At 53.6% G+C, this 17,643-nt stretch overlaps 1 protein-coding gene across 2 annotated transcripts; it reads right to left on the bottom strand.

Moving 5' to 3' along the window:
- Positions 1-1,283: 1,283 nt before the first annotated feature.
- Positions 1,284-17,396, bottom strand: KANK4 (KN motif and ankyrin repeat domains 4). Of its 2 annotated transcripts, none has more exons than XM_065737873.1 (10): positions 17,348-17,396; positions 10,061-10,143; positions 7,466-9,367; positions 6,519-6,630; positions 5,076-5,306; positions 4,419-4,506; positions 3,373-3,592; positions 2,221-2,363; positions 1,534-1,734; positions 1,284-1,387 (listed from the first exon to the last, which is right to left on the bottom strand). In XM_065737873.1, exons 2-10 carry the CDS (start codon positions 10,074-10,076, stop codon positions 1,295-1,297), a joined length of 3,006 nt encoding a protein of 1,001 aa, XP_065593945.1. In that variant the 5' UTR covers positions 10,077-10,143; positions 17,348-17,396; the 3' UTR covers positions 1,284-1,294. The 2 variants fall into 2 exon arrangements, with proteins under 2 accessions (XP_065593945.1, XP_065593953.1); XM_065737881.1 differs by lacking the exon at positions 17,348-17,396 and adding an exon at positions 11,403-11,413.
- Between the last annotated feature and the right edge of the window lie 247 nt (positions 17,397-17,643).

Genomic DNA, 17,643 nt, shown 5'->3' with positions numbered 1-17,643 from the left:
AGCTAATCAGCTCCTCAATAGTGAGCCTGCAATGATTGTTAGATTAATTTCCTTCCTTGCTGTGACTTAATTGTCTCCATTTGTATTGCTCACAGCTCGTGCTGGGAATGTATTTTTGCTTGGCTATATTTAGTTTGATTTCCACCATGATATCAAAATACAGAAATTGGGCTGGCTTTGGTGCTCGGTGGTGCTGAAACCCCACAGACCATTTCCCACGTGGGAGCAGCTCCGAGGGCTCCCTGGGCCCAGCACTGTTTGTATGAGCTCTGCTGTATTTCCCATAGTACCTGGGCTGCTGCTGCTCCAGGGGCATCTCCCAGGCTGAGCAATCCCCGGGGAGATGGTTTGAGGGGAAAGAAGGAATTCTGAGGCCAAGGAATGAAAATAAACATCTGGAGGCTGAGGGGATGGGAGGAGCTAAAAAGTGATTTAATGGAGTGTGAGCGTGTGTGTGTGTGAGTGGCTCTTCCTGGCCCGTCTGCTTTTGGAGCTCTGTCTGTCTGTCCCTTCGGCCTGCCGAGGGTGGCAGGAACAACACCAAACACAGGTCAAAGTTTAACTTGGGTTTATTCATACGTGGGGGAGGTAACTGTGTTTGGGGTGGGGTTAAAAAAGGTGGATGGGTGTTTCATGGGGTGAGTGCTTCCACCTAAACACGCGGTGGAAGCAAAGCAAACGAAGCAGGCACCAAAACAGCGGCTGAAAACAAGAGATCTGCTCTTACCTGTGGCAAGGAGGTGTTAAATCCCTGCCCGTGCTCACAGAGTGGCATGGGCTTCGTTTCCCCATCAGCTTGAACTTAATTAGAAAAAGTAAGAGCCGTATGGTAATTCTGAGTCCAGGCATAACAATGTCTGTGTGTTTGGGTCTGCTGTACTCAAATATTTTCCTTCAGAATTAATTTTTAATTCTTACATCGGGCCCACGTGAGCAAACACAAATAGGGCGTTGTAATTTCCGTAATCCATCCAGCTTGTGTTTGTCGTTACCTATACGAACCATCGCTGCCTCCTGCTACGTCGGGGAGAGCTAACAATAAATATTAGGGCACAAATCACAAGTTGAATGCGATACGGGTAAGTGCTGATTAAAAGGGCAGCTCCTGGTGAAGGCTGGAACAGCTCCTTGTGTTGCTGTTCCTTCCAGGGCTGTGCAGCGAGTGGTAACAGAGGGCAGTCCAGAACGTTAACTCTGCAAAACAGAACTGGAGCTGTTTGTGGCGGTGCGGGTACAGAACTGGGTTACTGAGGGCAGCTTGCCCCGCTCCCTGCCCGCCTGCTCCTCGCTGTGCTCAGGCGCTGGGGCCGTGCTGGGCGCGGTGCAGCAGTGCGGCGATGTCCTCGTGGGCGCTGCTCTGCGCAATGGACAGCGCCGTGTCTCCGTCCTGTGGGAGGGACAGGTGGCATTGACGTGACCAACACGCGGCCTGGCCACGTTCACCAGGCCCAAATCAGGCGGGCTGGCCTCGGTCAGCCCTGCCAAACCACATCACGCACGATGTGTCCGGCTCCAGGCCTGAGCGTGCCTCACCTTGTCCGTCAGCTCCAGCTGGCAGCCGGGCCGGGCCAGCAGCAGCCTGACCATGTCGGTGCTGCCCTGCCTGCAGGCCAACATCAGCGCCGTGCTGCCCTGCTCGTCCTGCAGGTTGACGTCGGCCTGGCAGGCCAGCAGGGCCCGCACCATGGCCTCCCGCTCGTGGCTCACCGCCAGCATCAGGGCCGTCTGCCCTCCCTGCAGAACGCACGTTTTAACGAGTGAGATCGGAAAAAGCATTTTGCAATACGTCGAACCTTCCTCGTGTCCCTGAGCTTTCACCCAGCTCTCGCCTCGTGCCGCAGGGAGCTGTGGTGTGGGTGCTCTGCTGGGGCTGTTCTTGTCATTTTTTGGGGAAACAGCAGCTCCCTCCCAGTGCCTGCTGCTTCATTCAGCACGAAGCACTGGAATTACATCCCCAGAGATATTTCTGGAGACATGTGGGGTTATTCCCCCGTTTTCACAGCCACAGTCTGAACTGGTGCTGCACCTACAGCCCAAGCTCTCCCACCCACTCTGATTTCACCAAACCCTCAATGGAATCCCATCTCTCCTTGCCCCAGATAGCTGTGGGACCAGCAAGAATTTGGCCATTGCAGTGCACACAGATGGCCCTGAGGTTGGCTGGATTGGGTTTGGGACCTTTTTTGCTCCCATAGACAGGCTGCCCTTCACCCGACACACCTGAGCAGCTCGCACATTGACGTCCCCCTCCTTCAGCAGCCTCATCACCACGGCCATGTCTTCATCTGTCTCAGCGGCCGCCAGCGGGGTGAGCATCACGGCTGTGTAGCCCGCCTGGTTCGGCAGGTCCAAGCGGCACAGCCCTGGCGGAGGATGCACAGGGACAAGTGGGATTCGGCCCAGCAAGGAGGGAGAGGAGGGAGGGAGAGCAAAGAGGGAATCGCAGTATGGGGAAGGGGAAGGCGGCTGTTCTTTCTCGTGCCGTTCTCAAGTGCTCTATTTGGTTTAGTTTCAACTTGAAGGGCCCGTTTCCAGCTACAAGGATCCCGCGCTGCTCCCCGTGATCGGGGCAGGGCACGCTCCTGGGGCTGCCTGCGAGCAGCAGCAACAATGGCTGCATAGATGTGTATGATAATATGCCATTTCCCTAACATTTAGCAGATTGTCTTGCCCATGAAAAGAGGCCAAAGTGTTCCTATTCTTTCTGAAAGTGCGTGCATTTTTCCCCTCAGTACAATCTCAGCTGAAAGTCCCATTCTTTGCCCCACGAGCTGAAAGTTCAATAGTTTAAAATGCAATTTTCCTGTGGCGCTGTGGGGTTTGTTATGGTACCGGGGGTCTGAACCTCCTGCTCTGACCCACAGTGCAGCACCAGCTGTTAAAGAAGCTGTGGGAGTCTCTGGAAGGGCTGAACAGCACATGCTCCATCCCATTGGGCCCCTGTGGATGACCACAGGCACCCTGAGCCATTTCCAAAGCCCTGAACATTAATGAGTCTTAATGCCCTTGATAAGCCTCAGCTGAGGCCCTCATGCACACTCATTGACCCACAGCTGACCTACATGGGAGGATGCTGGTTTCCATCTCGGTTGTGTCTCCTTGGCTCCACACCAGCCTACTGAATGTCAGCCTACTCACTCACATGTTGGTTGTAGCTGTTTCCCAACTCTGTTTCTGTCCCAATTTGCTTTGCTCCCAACTGGACTTCCTGGGAGGGGGGGAAGGGGGGGCATGGGCCCTCATTCACCATCTGCTACCTCTGGGACCACTGATGCACCCCATGACTTGGCTCTGCCCACCACAACCCCACAAAACAACTTCCACACCCTCAGCCAGCAAAGCCATTGCTCAGCAGAGAGCTGCTGCTCCTACCTGTGTCCAGCAGGAGCTTTGCAATCGGGAAATTGGAGTGGGAGACGCTGTAGTGAAGAGCCGTGTTGCCGTTCCTGTCGCCCATGTTGACCACTGCCTGCAGCAGCTGTGTCTGGATGGTGCCCAGAGCCTGCAGATAGGCCGTGACCACCTCGGGGCTGGAGGACTTGCGACTCGACACCTGGAACCACTCCTGGCAGACGGTGCTGAGGACGTGCCGCTGCGAACACCAACGTCAGCGTTACCCCTGGCACCCTGCCTGCCTCAATCCTCGGTGAGTACAACCCCTGAGCCAACCCAGCTCTCAAAGGAATTCCTCCGACCAAAATGAAAGCAGTAAGACACATACCAACTGCACTCCCATCTTAAATCTGCAGTGGCTGCTGGCCCTGCCATTGCTATCCCCCAGTAGTCTCCAGGAGCAGCCAGGCTGCGGTTGGTACCTTCCCCCATATAGCACAGACTGTGCTCTGGGATGCTCTCCTTCTCCACCTGATGGAGCAAAGCACCTCAGGAGAGCATCACCCCTAAAGAAATGCCAATAAACACTAAAGCTTAATGAGCAGCCACTGCAGCTTATTAATCCCTTGGAGTCTCTCTGCATTTGTATTTGCACCATCACTTCTCAGAGGGGATGAGCCTCTGGTTCCTGTTCAGATGGAGAAAAATGGGAGAAAATGGCACACCAGGTGGATTTGGAAATGTATTACTAAGGTCCCTTTCCAGGAGAGCAGAGGGGTTGTCATCCTGCAAACCTGGTGCTGCCTCAGCTCCTCGTTCTGCGTGCTGGCATCCTCCAGCCAGCATTCAGCTTGTGGTTTTGTGATTGCTGTTCTAACTCGAGGGGGAAAGGAATTTCCTGTGGTAATGTGAATGAGTAAGCAGAGAAAGCTTTCATATCCTTTTTCCATCTTGTCCATCTCCTTACCCAGCTGGCCAGAGCAAGGCAGGGCGCAGCCTGCAGTGCACCATTAGGACAATCTTATCCATTAAACGTAACAGAGAGTGGGAAGTGCAGTTGGAATTTGGTTGGAAACTATCTGTACCAGATGCTGGTCGCTCGTGGTCCTTATTTCAGAGAGGTGCTGGCTGAGCAGCTGGCAGGCAGCAAGGAAATCTTCAGAGGGTTTGCATCTAAAGGGAAAATACTTTGTTAAGTCCATCATGAAGCAGAACTTGCAAGTGACATTGAAGAAGGAGGAATAATGTCCAGTTTAAGTCAGAATATTTTAACACTTTATGGATACAAGTTGTCTCACTGACTGACTTGAAATGGATTTTAGGTAAGTAGCCAAACACCTTTCTAAGTCTTTAAGTCCAGAGACTCAGATCTGTAGGAACTTCACCTTTTATAAGAATCCTGAAGCTGGAAAAAGAAATGTTATCCCTGAATCTGCAAGGGACTTAAAAAGTTTACTTGAAGAGACAGAAATGAGCTAATTCTCACCAAACATGACTCACTCCGCCTTTTCCACAACCAGCTGTGGGGCCTGAATCAATCCCCACTAGATTGTGGAGTAACTCCAAAAATATTTAGCTCTTTAAAGTCTTTTCCAGTGCCCCTGGAAGCCAATGACTGCCCTTCCTCTGAGCACACGAAGCACTGTTCCCAGCCCCGTGGGGGTGACCGAACACAGTGCTGTCTGTCCTGTGGGTTCAGAAATGTTATAGGAAGGACAAGTGCTACTTGGCTTTCAGGTTACCTGTCAGCCTTGTGCTGAGTGCAAGGTGCTGCTTCTGCTCCATGTTCCCGCAGGTCATCATCCGCTCGTGTTTCCTGCACGGAGGTCCCAGATGAAGCTCCCTCACTTCCACCTCTGCCTTGCTCCTGCGTGGACTCCAGACCACCAGCTCCTCTCTCTGCGTCACTCTCCGCGTCCCCATCTGATGGGCTGTCTTCACAACTCGTGTCTTCACTTGAAGTTGTTTCGTAGCTATTTGGGGATACCACACATTATTCCCTTCCCCACCTACAACCGCAAGGCTCAACCAAGACTCATTGAAGACACCCACTGACTCCAATGGGCCTTGGATGAAGCCCGGAGTGACACGCAAGTTACAAGGGTAGAGCCACAGCCAGACCTAGGGTTAGTCTTTTTTGGCTTCCTAAGCTGGCAGGAGCATGATAGAAGCAATCAATTAGCAGCAGGCAAGGTTACTTCAGGGACTACATGGACCCTGTGGCAATGTAGGACAGGCAGTGCGCCAACAAAAACGTGCATGCAGCTCCCATGGACTGGAGTCCACCATTCAGGCAGCCCTGCTAGAGAGACCTCTTGTGGTTGTCGGAAAGTACTCATATCAAAAGTATCTTCCATGAGAATACATTTAGCTGCACTGAACCCAAAACAATTCTGACCTTAGCCACGACTCCTCGACTTGCTACACACTGTGCCACTTCAGTGGCTGTTGGGAGAAGCGTTACTCAATAAGAGCGAGAAAAGCCAAGAGCAGTAGCAGCCACAGAGCTGGAAACCGGGTGGAGAAGCATAGATGAGCAGAAACCAGCATTCAAACTTGCACACAGAGCTCGACGCAGGGAAAGCGAAATGTCCTCTGCCCTCTCTCCAGTGCCAACGCAAGTGTCCCTTGGTAGGAGAGGGGCACGTGCTGCTCTTGGAAACGCATGTAAAGCACATGTTGCTGCAGCCAGTCAGCTTCAAAGCCAACCTGAATTAGCTAGTGAATACACAGGGAATGGTTATTGGAGCACAGCTGACGTAAGGTTCTCCTTCACACCAGGGTAAGTCCTCATTTACGGACATCGCCTTTTCTCTGTTCCTGGCCCGACTTGTGTTGTGGAGGCAGGTTAGTGACAGCACGCCCACCCAGCCAGTGCTGACCTCCTCCAAACCCACAGAGTTAGTGGGAATCCTCCCACAGACCCAGCTGGGCCCTGGAGGAAGCCCCCGGAGTTTGGTGTGCAGAGTATCAGTTGGCAGGGATGACCCTCGCTGCCCTGCCCCTGTCTGCAGGGTTACTACAGGTTATCAGTGCTGGGTTAAAGAAGGGAGGAAAGAGGCTCCATTTGAAATGGCCTTTTAATCAAGAGGTTTTGAGAGGAAAAGAGGAGAAAAAGTATTTCTTCAGCGATACAGAGGGCATTACACGTTAAAGGCAGTTTTATCTTCGTAACGGATGCTTACCCACCATTCACCCCAACAAACTGAAGATTCTTTTTGGTCCCATTGCCTCCTGCATGGGAGCCATAACCTTTCTTTTTCATGATAGATTTAAGACTTGTGGTTGGTGAGGTTTCTAGCAAAATACAATATAATAGATTAATTAAGCAGATGTGCCATAATCATCAGTGATCATTCCCAACTTGTAGCAGCAAACTATAAATTAGAACTGTAAGCATCTTATTACTTCATCCTACAGGGCTCTTTATGCCTTGCAAAAATGCTGATGCATCCGACCAGCCACAGCCTGACCCTGCCCTGCCACCTTTTCCATATACAGGTCGCAAACATCTTCAAGTGGCTGGGAATACAAAATATACAGCTGGGAATTACATATGTGCTCTGTGAATATTGGCTTTACTCTCATTATAATGTTATAATGTTTTATCTTTTTTTTTTCAGCACTAATGGTACAACCTCTCCTATAATACTATACAGCTAAATCCTTCTGTCAGAGTTTGAACAGCCTCGCTATGTTTTGTAGTAACAGGTCACTTATCTATATATGCAAGGTCCTTCTGACAGCCAGCAGGAGCCTTTGGTTTTAGATTCTCAGACACTTCATGCACATTTACCCCAGATGAACATCTGATCCCTGTGTTCTTGCAAATTAAGACATCCAATTGAGAGGAATGGCAAGCGGGGTTATTTGATGGAATAGATGTGATCTCGTGTATAACTGAGTCACAGCTTTATCAGCTCTTATACAGGTTTTATTTCATTTTAAGATCGCACGGCTTATGATGTGCAGAGATCTGCCTTTCTCAAACACACATTTTTAAGAGGAGCTATTCCCAATCTCTCTGATAATAATACCCCACTGAGCTCCACCACACTGCACCTGTCCGACACTCCATCAGAAGGCAAGAGATTCAGCTGGACAAGTTGAAACCTATGCCACTGTTATTTACCCAACTGCTGATAGTGCGTGTTCGAATTCTCCTTGTCTGCTGGCCTCTGCGAGGAGTAGGCAGACAGCAACGAGTTTAAGGAATTAACTAATTGGTTCTGGATGGAGCTGAGCTTTGAGGCCGGCTGTTTGATGGCACTCGCCAGCTCGGGGTAGCCGTGCTCCAAACACATCCACTGCTCCTGCAGCAACTCCTGGATTTTCTTTACATATTGGCCTATGGGGTCAACAGCGGGGAAATCTTTGGGATCAGGGAGACCTTCCTCTCCCATCCCATCTTCAGTTTTGTCTTCACCAAAGCCTGCCTCGTTTTTGCCTGCGTTTGAGCCAGTTCTTCTTGTTTGATGGCTTTCCGCAGCCGCCACACGAGCAGCGAGACTCTGGGTGTCACAGCTATCCCTTTGGTTTTGGTTGTCATCACTGAACTGCTCGTCAATCTTCAGCTCAGTGAAGCACGGGGTGTGAAGGCCAGGCTCCAGGCCAGCTTCTGTCTCTGAGAGCTTGGCACAGTGTCCCTCTCCGCCGTCGCCGGTGCCAACGTCGGCCCGTCCCTGAGCACTCAGCTCCACTGCCAACAAGTTTCCATTGTCTGCCCTGCAGATGCCACATCCAATAGATTTGGTGGAGAGTGGGATATTTACATTGATGCCCTTATCATGGACATGCTTGGAGCCATTCACATGTGAGAGTTCAGTGTTCACCGCCGCATCGTTGTACTGCAGCACGCCGCCACACCGCACTGAAGACACCGTGTCCTCTCGCGTGTTCTCCTGGCACAGCTGCTCCTCCAGCTGGGCTTTGGAGCTGGCCAGGAACCGAATGCTCTTCTCCTTTTCCTCAATCTCATGATCCTGCTGCTTCAGCACTGCTCTAATCTGCTCCAGCTCTTCTTTCTTCCTTTCCAGCTGCTCCTCCAGTGCAGCAATGTGCTGCTTCAGTGCGGCGATCCCACCGGGCTTTGCCGCATCTCCTCCTCGCTCCTCTTCCTCTTGGGCACGGGTACACCTGGGCTCACCTTCCTTCAGCACATTTGGAGCAATTTCACTTCCCTCTGCTTTCCCATGCTTTGTGCTTTCATCCGCAAGCCGGAGGGCACCTGGTGAGGCTGAGACCACAGCGTTACCATTGGTGGCATCGGTGGCATCACCCTCCTCGCCCCGGCTCTCCACCACCACCTGGAGCTGCACGGCAGGGTGCTGGCCCTGCCACAGGGGCTGTGCCCTCTCCTTGGGGACATCCCTCACAAGGCCACCTTTCCCTGGCCGCTCCTGCTGCTGCAAAGCCGAGTCCGCCCCAGGACTCAACATGGGAGGCGGCAGCGAGGCGATGCCATCGGGTGAACGCAGCACGGGACGGAACGTGCCTTGGGGACAGCTCCCGCTGTCACCGGGACGGACAGTACACGGTGCACATCCATCACCGGCCATGGCTTGGCCGGGGGGCAGCGCCGCGGGCAGGCTGGATGCCCGCAGCAGCTGCGGCCGCCCCCGGAGCTCATCCTCGCAGCGCACCAGCTCAGCGTGCCGTCGCGTCTCGGCCAGGAGGGCCTTCCTGCGGTAACTGGGCTCCTCGCCGGGCAGCGGGGCCCGCGACACCTCCTCCGCCCCCAGGGACGCCTTGCGCTGTGCACGGTACGTGGCAGCTGGCCAGCCGGGCCCGGCGGCGGCTGCGTAGCCGTGGGAGCCGTTCTCGGGCAGGCTGAAGTTTCGGGGCAGAGTGCTGAATTTGGGCTGCTTGGCTTTGCGGTGGATGTGGACCCTCCTGATGGTGTTCCCTTTCTCAATGTCGTCCACGTACTTGAGGAAGTCCAGGTCCAGGTGGAAGCCGTACGGTGTTTCCAAGGAGTAGGGGAGGCTGCGGGGCTGCTCCCCGTCCCCATTGGGCAGGGGTGGCTGGCCGGCTGCTGGAACAACCACAGGGAAAGGAAAAGAGATTGCATGTTGGTAGCTCAAAAGCAAACAGTAAGACTGAAAGAGAGGTTTAGGGCAGGAGGGAAAAGTTACCACTTCCTTCATCTGGCCCATTCATTTCCGACCTCAACCTATCCTTGCCCACAGCTCTAGGGGGAAACCCTAGGCACAGCAGCCTAGTGACCTGCTAATTTAAGAGTGGCTCCTTGGCCCAAGGGCCACCACAAGACCAGGGGACTGCACGTCCTCATTGTAATGCTATGGAGGTGCTTCACCTCCAAGTCCAGACCTTGTTCTCCAGAGATGAACTGGGGAGGCACTGTGATGAGTAAGCCCAAAATTGCATGAGATGGTGGGAATGATAAAGGGAAAACATCCTGCTGGGAAGCCAGGTGTGAAGGCAGAGCCACGAGCAGAGCGGGAGCAGGTCTGCCAGTGATGGGAGGGCAACTCAGTGCAGGGCTCAAAGAGCTGCACAGGGGCTTTGCTGTGGTTTAGGTAACGCACAAATGATGCAATTTGGTCTCCTTGTTCTAGAAGAACCTATCCATAGAAAATGGCTAATTTACTGGGTGTTTTTTCTTTTCTTTTTTTCTGGCAAAGAAATGACTCCAGGGCTTATATGGTTTTTCTTTCTTTTTTTTTTTTTTTTTTCAAGAAATAAATGAGCAAAGAACCATCCATACCATCTGTCTTCTCCATGGTGTGCTCTGCTCAGGCTGTCAGTGCCTCATCCTCCGACACACAGGGGCAGATGAACCAGTACACCCTTGGAAAAAAAAGAAGCAAACATTTTTAATTTAAAAATACTCTATTATCTGAACCAAGTCCATCTTGAAGGTTCCCACTCCCCCACAGGACCCCCTGACTTCCCTCATTCTGCAGCCTGGCTGGGCTGCTCGGTGCTTCCAGGCGTGCTGGAATCAGCAGCAGGAACAGCCAGCTCCCAGGTAGCTCATTCTCATGGAACATCCTGGCACTACAGCTGGATTTGGCTGAAAAATGGGGTTTTCTGGTTAAGATTTTCCTTCAAGTATCTGATGTTGTTCCTGGCCACATCTCACAGCAGCCTGAAGTCTTCTCCACGAAGCTGATCCCTGAGCTGGCCCAACACCATTCTCATCTAGCACTGGTCGTGCTGCTCTCCCTGTTTTCAGCTCTGCAGCATCCCCCAGCAGAACTGTCTCAGACCCTTCGCTCATTCTCAGGCTCAGAAGCTCAGCTCCCTGCTCTCTTCCACTCTGCATCTTATAAATTCTCTTTCTCTTCCATAATTATTTTTGCTTTTTATATCTTGGCTTTCTTCCCATGAAAATGGCAAGATAAATGGATCCACAGTACTTATAAGGATACATGGAATAGAAAGGTGCTGCTATTCCCTTCTAGAAGCACTGAAATGACTTTTTAACTGCAACATCTAATGATGCATTAACTACAACAAAGACCAGTAGGAAAACACGGTCACATCCTGCTGTATTGTTACCAAGGGATGGATGCTTTGAAGGATCAAATCATTAAAAGAAACTGTAAGTTTCTTCATTAGGACAAACAAGTTCATTGCTGGTTCATACCCAGACGGAAAGCTTGTAGGGCCCCCATTGCAGAGAACATCAGTGCTCCCAACTCCTCTGTGCTCCCCCACGCCCATGGCAGCAGTGCTGAGCCCAGCCCGCTGCACTACCTCAGCCAAATTAACCACACTTTCACTACAGAAGGCAATTCTGTCTCCTGCCAACAAACAGCATGTGCCAAAATGAACACTAACCTCTTCCTCAAATGTTTTTTGGTTTTTTTTTTAGTTTTCCAATTACAGCCAATTACAGAGCAATTATGAATCCCAGCTACAGTCCGACCAGTTACATTTCACTCTTCTAGGTCATTTATTTAGAGGGAGGGGAAAAAAGAAAGACAGGCAATAGGATGTTTTTTAATATCTAGATAATTACACCTAATTGGTTCGTTTATGAGCTGGCTGGGTCCCAACTCTGCAGTCCAAACTGATGCTGTCACTTCTCCCTTTTGACCAACCTACTCCAAAACTGCCTCGTGCACAGCAGCATCCTCATGCACGGCAATGTCCTCATGCACGGTGATGTCCTCGTGCACGGTGCCTGTCCTCACCTCCCTTCTGTGAGAGCTCCTGCCCAAGATTTGAGGGAGGACAGCACTTTTCAGTAAGTTTCCATCCTGCAGGCCCAGCTTGTGCTGAGGTGGGCCAGGTTTTGTATATGCTGGCCCTTCCGCTGTTGCATAACCCAAAGGACACCAACATCGACACACTGCATCACTGAATTTCAGCTTACAGGGGAGGATCAGTCCAGGTCTGAGCAACGTTTCTGTTCTCAGGTCAGCCATCCATATACAGAAAGGGAAACCAGGGAGGCAAATAAGCAGGAAGGCAGCAGCACAGACTGAAGGCAAACTGCCCCTCGCAGTGCCCAGTGCTGCCTTACGGCCATGCCTGGTAGTGTTTCTTTAACCCTCCCTCCTCCTGTCCCTCGCTGCTCCCTCTCCCTCACTTCCCCAGTGAGCAGAGCCAAGAGCAGCAAATTTTCAAAGCAAATAACCAGGAGATAGACAGACGTGGGCTTCTTTCCCTGCAAGCATCTTGCTGGTGACTTTGAATTAACAGCATTTAACCCCGTGACGGCGCCCGAACAGACAACTCACCCCGCCGAGCAGCACGGCAACGCAATCTCATTAGCTACACCACCACATCTTTTTCAGCTCTGTCATTTCCCTCCTGCACTGCAGCAACACGCTGGCACCTCGTTGCAGAAGGACAACCAGCACCAGGACAGCAGCAGTCCCGGTACAGCTCATACCCCCTGCAGAGCCCGGGATCCCTCCCAGCCCCCAGCCCGCTGCTGGGACGTAGGTCAGCGCCCCAGCGACCTTGCTGGAAATGCAAACACAAGTTTACGATAAGGAGCACGAAAGAGGGATTCATTTTCCAGCAAACCAAAGCATCGATCTCCTGTGACCTTCCCGAGGACAGCCCGAGCCTGCTGCATGCAGCGAGCCACTCTTCACAGCACAAAAACGCACCGAGTGCTGCTCGAGGGCTGTCCCCTCTACCAGAAAAATTATTTAAGAGATGGTCAGTGATTAACACCACAGTTCCTATTGTACCTGGTGCTGCGGGCTGGCTCCCTGCACGTTGCACCTCGAGGGCTGAGCACATCCGTCAGCTTCTGCTCCAGGCTCCTGGCAGGGACACGCCAGCAGCTGCCTCAATTAAGAGGCAGCATCCTCATTAGCAGCCGCAGAAGGTCTCGGTGTTAAGGATGAATCCTGCCGCAGCCCTGCGGGGCTGGGGACAGGATAGGGACAGCCCAGCACTGCCAGGCACCCCAGTGACCCCAACCCAATGACCTTGGCACTCGAGCCTGAGGGCTCCCATGTGCTTGCCCCCGCAGCCGATGGGGCTCTGCAGGGTTGTGCAGAATTGCTGACACCCTCAGGCTTGCAGCAGGAAACAACCCTCAGCCTCAGCACTGAACTTCCCAAAACTTGGCTCTTCCTGAGGCAAAGTGCCCACACCCGCACACAGCCCGAGTTTGGGGATGGGCTTTCGGGAAGGACCCAGGACAGCGAGCGGGGCCGGCAGCGCTCCTCACCAACAGCACGACCCCAACGATCGCGGCAGTCGGGAGGAAACACATGGAGCCACTTAACGTCTGCAGAGCAGCGCTGCCGGCACTCGGTCGGGCTCGTTTTGCTTACACGACTGCAACGTGGGATTTTAGCAGATGCAGCTTCATGAAAAGCAGAAGGGCTGTGCCCGTGCAGGAAGCACGCAGCCTGGAAACGGGCAGAAAAGGAAGCAGTGCTGCCATGAGCGCTCCCCAAGGCCAGGGTCACTGTGCAGTTAACAGTGAGCTGCTCTCCCCACAGCTCCTGTGCTCGGGGCTCTGAGTGAGCCTCAGTGCTTCTTCACTGCTCGCTTCAACTCTTCTGGGTCAGATTTTCGTAGTTCAGCTGCTCTTGCACATCTTTTCCGAGCGTATGCAGTTGGGGTTTGTCGAGTGTGTTCTCTATACGGAGCAGCATGATGAAAAAGCAAAGTTTGTGTACAGTGCTGATTTTAAAGTGAGCCTCAAGGGATCGTTTCCTTTTTCCCATAGGAAAGAGCTCGCAGGAAGCTTTTACTTGGAGCATTTCCTTATTGCAGTTACGCACATCAGACCTACAGCCCAGGCCAGGCAGAGTCCCCATGGGACTGCAGAAGGTTCTGCATTCTGGTGGAGTCAATAAATGAATGGAGTCAAAATACACCAACGGGGCTGGTGCTTCATGGAAGCACAGGATCACCGGGGATGGAAAAGCCCTCTAAGATCCCCAAGGCCAACCCCATGCCCATTGCTATGTCCCCCGTGACATATCCACACAGCTCTGGAACACCTCCAGAGACGGTGACTTGATCACGTCCCTGCTCAATGCCTGACCACTCTTGGATCTAAGATAGCAAAGGTGGGATGCATGAGGTGGGTGCCCAGCCCTGGATCCTCCTGTGCTCCACCCCACTGAGCATATTGTTCTGAGCTGGAGGAGGGGGACGTATTTCCTGCAGCTGATGGCCCCGGGTGGTCCTGCCAGAGTGCTGCACAGTGGGGACACAGTCAGCTCATACCTTGCGCCTTGGAGGACAGAAGTCCTGGCCGAGAGCTGCGTGCTGTCACACACAGGCTGCCCCCACAGATGATGGGAACCAGACGGCGCCAAGTGGCTCCAAGCCGCCCCCTTATCCTTCCCTATCCCTGCTGGTTCCACCTCGCAGAGATCCCCATCCCCTCCTTGGTGCTGGTGGGCCTGAAACAGCACAGGAGAGCAGGAGCCTGGTGCTCGTCCTCGGCGTGCACGGTACCCAAAGGGTTACGGCAGCGCCTGCTCCATCCCGCGGTCTGCAGACTTGCACAACACCCACGCTCCAACACATGGACACGGCCTCCTGGGAACAGTTGTTGGGCTTTTCAGCAAGTTTGCACTGCGAAGGCAGAAAACCAGTGCGCTGCACGGGAAGGAGCTTCCTTCCACAAGGAGAAAAAGAAGTTTGAAAACTTCTTGGTGCTAAGGCCTGGCTGCTGATCCTAGAAACCTCCACGTCCTGAAGCAGCAGTGCTGTAAGAGTGCCACAGCCAGGGGATGTGCTGGGCCCAGCACAAGTCCAGCAGCCTCTCCAGGCACTCCGTCAAACGGCGGATACCGATTTTTATTAAAGCTGCTTATTGCTGTTTGTTTAATAAATGCAACGAGCTCCCTGCCAGCGTGTCCATTAGGGACGGTTCAGGATGAGACAAGGAGGTATCGGATGTCCCAGCTCTGCCTCTTTGATGGCTCACCAGCACAGGAAAATGCTCACATTCATCCCTTGCATTGATAACCTCTGTCGAGCTGACCTTCAGCTCATTCCAGCTACAGTCCTAAAAAACCTTGGGTGATGCTCATGACTTTATCACCTTCCTCGAAACCTGTAATGTTTTCCCTGAAGTCTCTTTTCCCAGAACCAGGTGATCCAAACGTCCACTTGCTGCTCCGATGTCAGAAAGCAGTCGGAAGCACCTCGCTTCTGGCATTCCAACCACTCTGATTTCATCGTGGAGCCAGGAGTTTTCCTCAGTGATCCTTACGGCTCCTTTCCAACTCAGGGTATTCTGTGATTCTATGATTTACTCCTTCTGCCTCAATGCTGCTGGTTCGGGGGCATCTGGCCCTGTTCAAGACACTGCTTTCCATCTTCTCACCCCATGGCAGGTCAAGACCATCCACGTGGTCAAAAGGCTGGTAGCAAGTTTATAGGACAGCAGGGCTGCCCTTGGCGTGGCCATTTTCCACGGATGAGGCTGAGCTTTGGCACAAGCCAGGCTGGAAAAAATCTTTGGTTCCTAATGACAACCAAAGGGTCCTTTGGGTGTTTTGGAAGCTGGGTGTGGAGGTGACCCACCAAGCCCAGGTTTTGGGAAAGGCATTCCCACCTCACCCTTCCTCAGCCACTTTTGCTGTGCGGGACTCAGCACTGGGGAAGGAAAGGATGGAGGAGGGTAAGAAGGGGTCTTGTGCAAAGAGTGAAACCCAGAGTCTGTGGGCTTGGAAAAACCCACAGCAACATACTAAGCTTCCTAACCTCACCAGCCTTGAAGGGCAGGGGCACACATGTGCCACCTCCCTCCCCTCCCAGTGCCACCTCCCTGTGGGTGGCACCCAACGGGGCTCTCCCATGTCTTCTGACCAAGCCCCCACTGCACGCTGCAGCATTCAGCAGAGGAATGGGCTCTGAAGTTACAGATTTAAAACAAGCTAATCCAAGGGACTGGAGCCTCTCTGTTTCGCATTACTGACTCCACCAACCCATTCATTTCGGCAGTATATTATCATAATAACCACAATAACTCCGTCCGGCTTCATTTTCATGTGAAACCTCAGATGCGTAGGACTCGCAGCCTCCGGAATCATCAATTCCACCGAGGCCTAAAATAAATACGGGCTAAGAAGGAGCTCTCTGCATCTGGTTTCTCCCCATGGCTTTGTCACAGAGACAGCCGCATGCGAAATCTGGAGCTGGGATTTCTCGCTCCCGTGCCCTGGCCAGGGTCACCGATTCCCTGGGACCGACCAAAATCTGTGTCGTGTGGGACTGGCCAAGAGCTTCAATGCTCAAATACTGTTACATGCACCCAAGTGGGAGAGTGGGATGCTGGAGTGCCAAAATCCTATGGGATCCATGGGGTCTGTATCAAAGAGCCCTGCTTCTGCCCAGCTGGGGGATCTGTCACTGCTGTTTTTGTTCACAGATAATTAGGGCCCATGGAGGCACAGTGCCAGGATCCCTTACTTTCGTATTCCAGTTTTGGGGTGATTTTGACAAAGCTGCCATTCCTCAGCCACAAGAAAGGAAGCGTTTCTTGGAGGTACCATGTCCCATAGCTCATGGTTATGCCTCCAGAAAGGAGACGAATGAGATAACCCCACTCAGGACAGTCCTAGGGAAGGTGACCAGGGCAGCCACCTTCCCACCTTGAGCCTACTGCACTGCACTTGAAGTCATTCACCACAAATCATGGTGATTTTCTGCCATCACCCAACCAATGTCTCCCCCAGGTACTTGGGACACAGACCTCACCGCTCCGACCGCGCTGCGGCACTGCAGCATTCAGTCCGAGCAAGTGGAATGCCCCAAATCACAGAACCATAGAGATATTAAGGTTGGAAGAGACACCCAAGACCATCACGTCCAACCCCAGCCCACCCCCACCGTGCCCACTGCCCATGTCCCTCAGTGCCACATCCCCACGGTTCTGCAACACCTCCATGGACAGTGGCTCCACCTCCACCCTGGGCAGCCTGTGCCAGTGCATTACTACTCTTTAGGAGAAAAAAATTCAGCCGGTATCCGATCTGAACCTCCTCTGGTGCAACGTGAGGCCATCACCTCTCGTTCTGTAGCTGTTACCTGGGAGCAGAGATCGACCCCACCTCGCTACCCCCTCCTTTCCGAGAGTTGTAGGGAGCTCTCAGTTCCGTCTGCATGGGGTACGGCACCCACGGGCCCTACGGGACGAGCGGATCGGGGGGTAAGGGAGTGCGAGCTCGGGCAGGGCACAACGAGCGACGGCGCTGAGAGTTTCTGCGGGAACGGGTTGAGGCCGCCGGGCTGCCCGGGCTGGGGCTCGCAAAACCGCAGCGGGGCGGCTGGGGAGGGCTGCGCTGCCCGCAGCTCCGCTTGCACGCAGTGACGCCCAGGGTCCCGCCAGCGCCCGGACCCCGTCTCGCCGCTCCCCAGCAGCCATCCCAGCCGGACAACCCCAAGGACACTCCCGGAGCATCCCCCAGCACTCCGCCAGTATCCCCCCAGCGCCCATCGGAGCATCCTCCGGCGCGCCCCAAAAGTCCCCCCAGCTCTCCGCAGCCCCCCGAGCACCCCCGGGCTTCCCGTTCCCGGCACCCCCGGTTTCTCCCCCCCACCCCGGCCCTACCTGGCACGGCGGTGCCGCGGCCCCGCTGCCTCCTGCGGTCGGGCCCGGGGAAGCGGCGGGGCCGGGGCTGGGGCCGGGGCGGGCCGGGGCGGGCCGGGGGCGGGCCGGGCACCGCGATCCGCCGGGAGGGGGTAGGGGCCGGGAACCGAAGGGAGCGGCTGCCGCGGGAGGGGAGAATGGCACTTTGTTGTTGTTCTTCTTCTTTTCTTATGAATGTGTTACTGCGCTGAGTTCCTTTCCTTCCCCCCGCACAACTCCCAACCCCTAAATGCACGCTGAGCTTGGGGGTCTGAGCT

This window comes from Cyrtonyx montezumae, unplaced genomic scaffold (genome assembly GCF_038088225.1).
Source record: "Cyrtonyx montezumae isolate F1298 unplaced genomic scaffold, pur_monq_1.0 scaffold_1, whole genome shotgun sequence".
Taxonomy (NCBI): domain Eukaryota; kingdom Metazoa; phylum Chordata; class Aves; order Galliformes; family Odontophoridae; genus Cyrtonyx; species Cyrtonyx montezumae.
This window is presented reverse-complemented; position numbering and strand designations above follow the sequence as displayed.

Coding starts and splice junctions, on each gene's coding strand:
- KANK4 (XM_065737873.1), bottom strand. Junction 3,593..4,418: donor CCACGAGCGACCAGCATCTG/GTACAGATAGTT, acceptor TGGTGTTCGCAG/CGGCACGTCCTCAGCACCGT. Junction 1,735..2,220: donor TCAATGTGCGAGCTGCTCAG/GTGTGTCGGGTG, acceptor TGCGTTCTGCAG/GGAGGGCAGACGGCCCTGAT.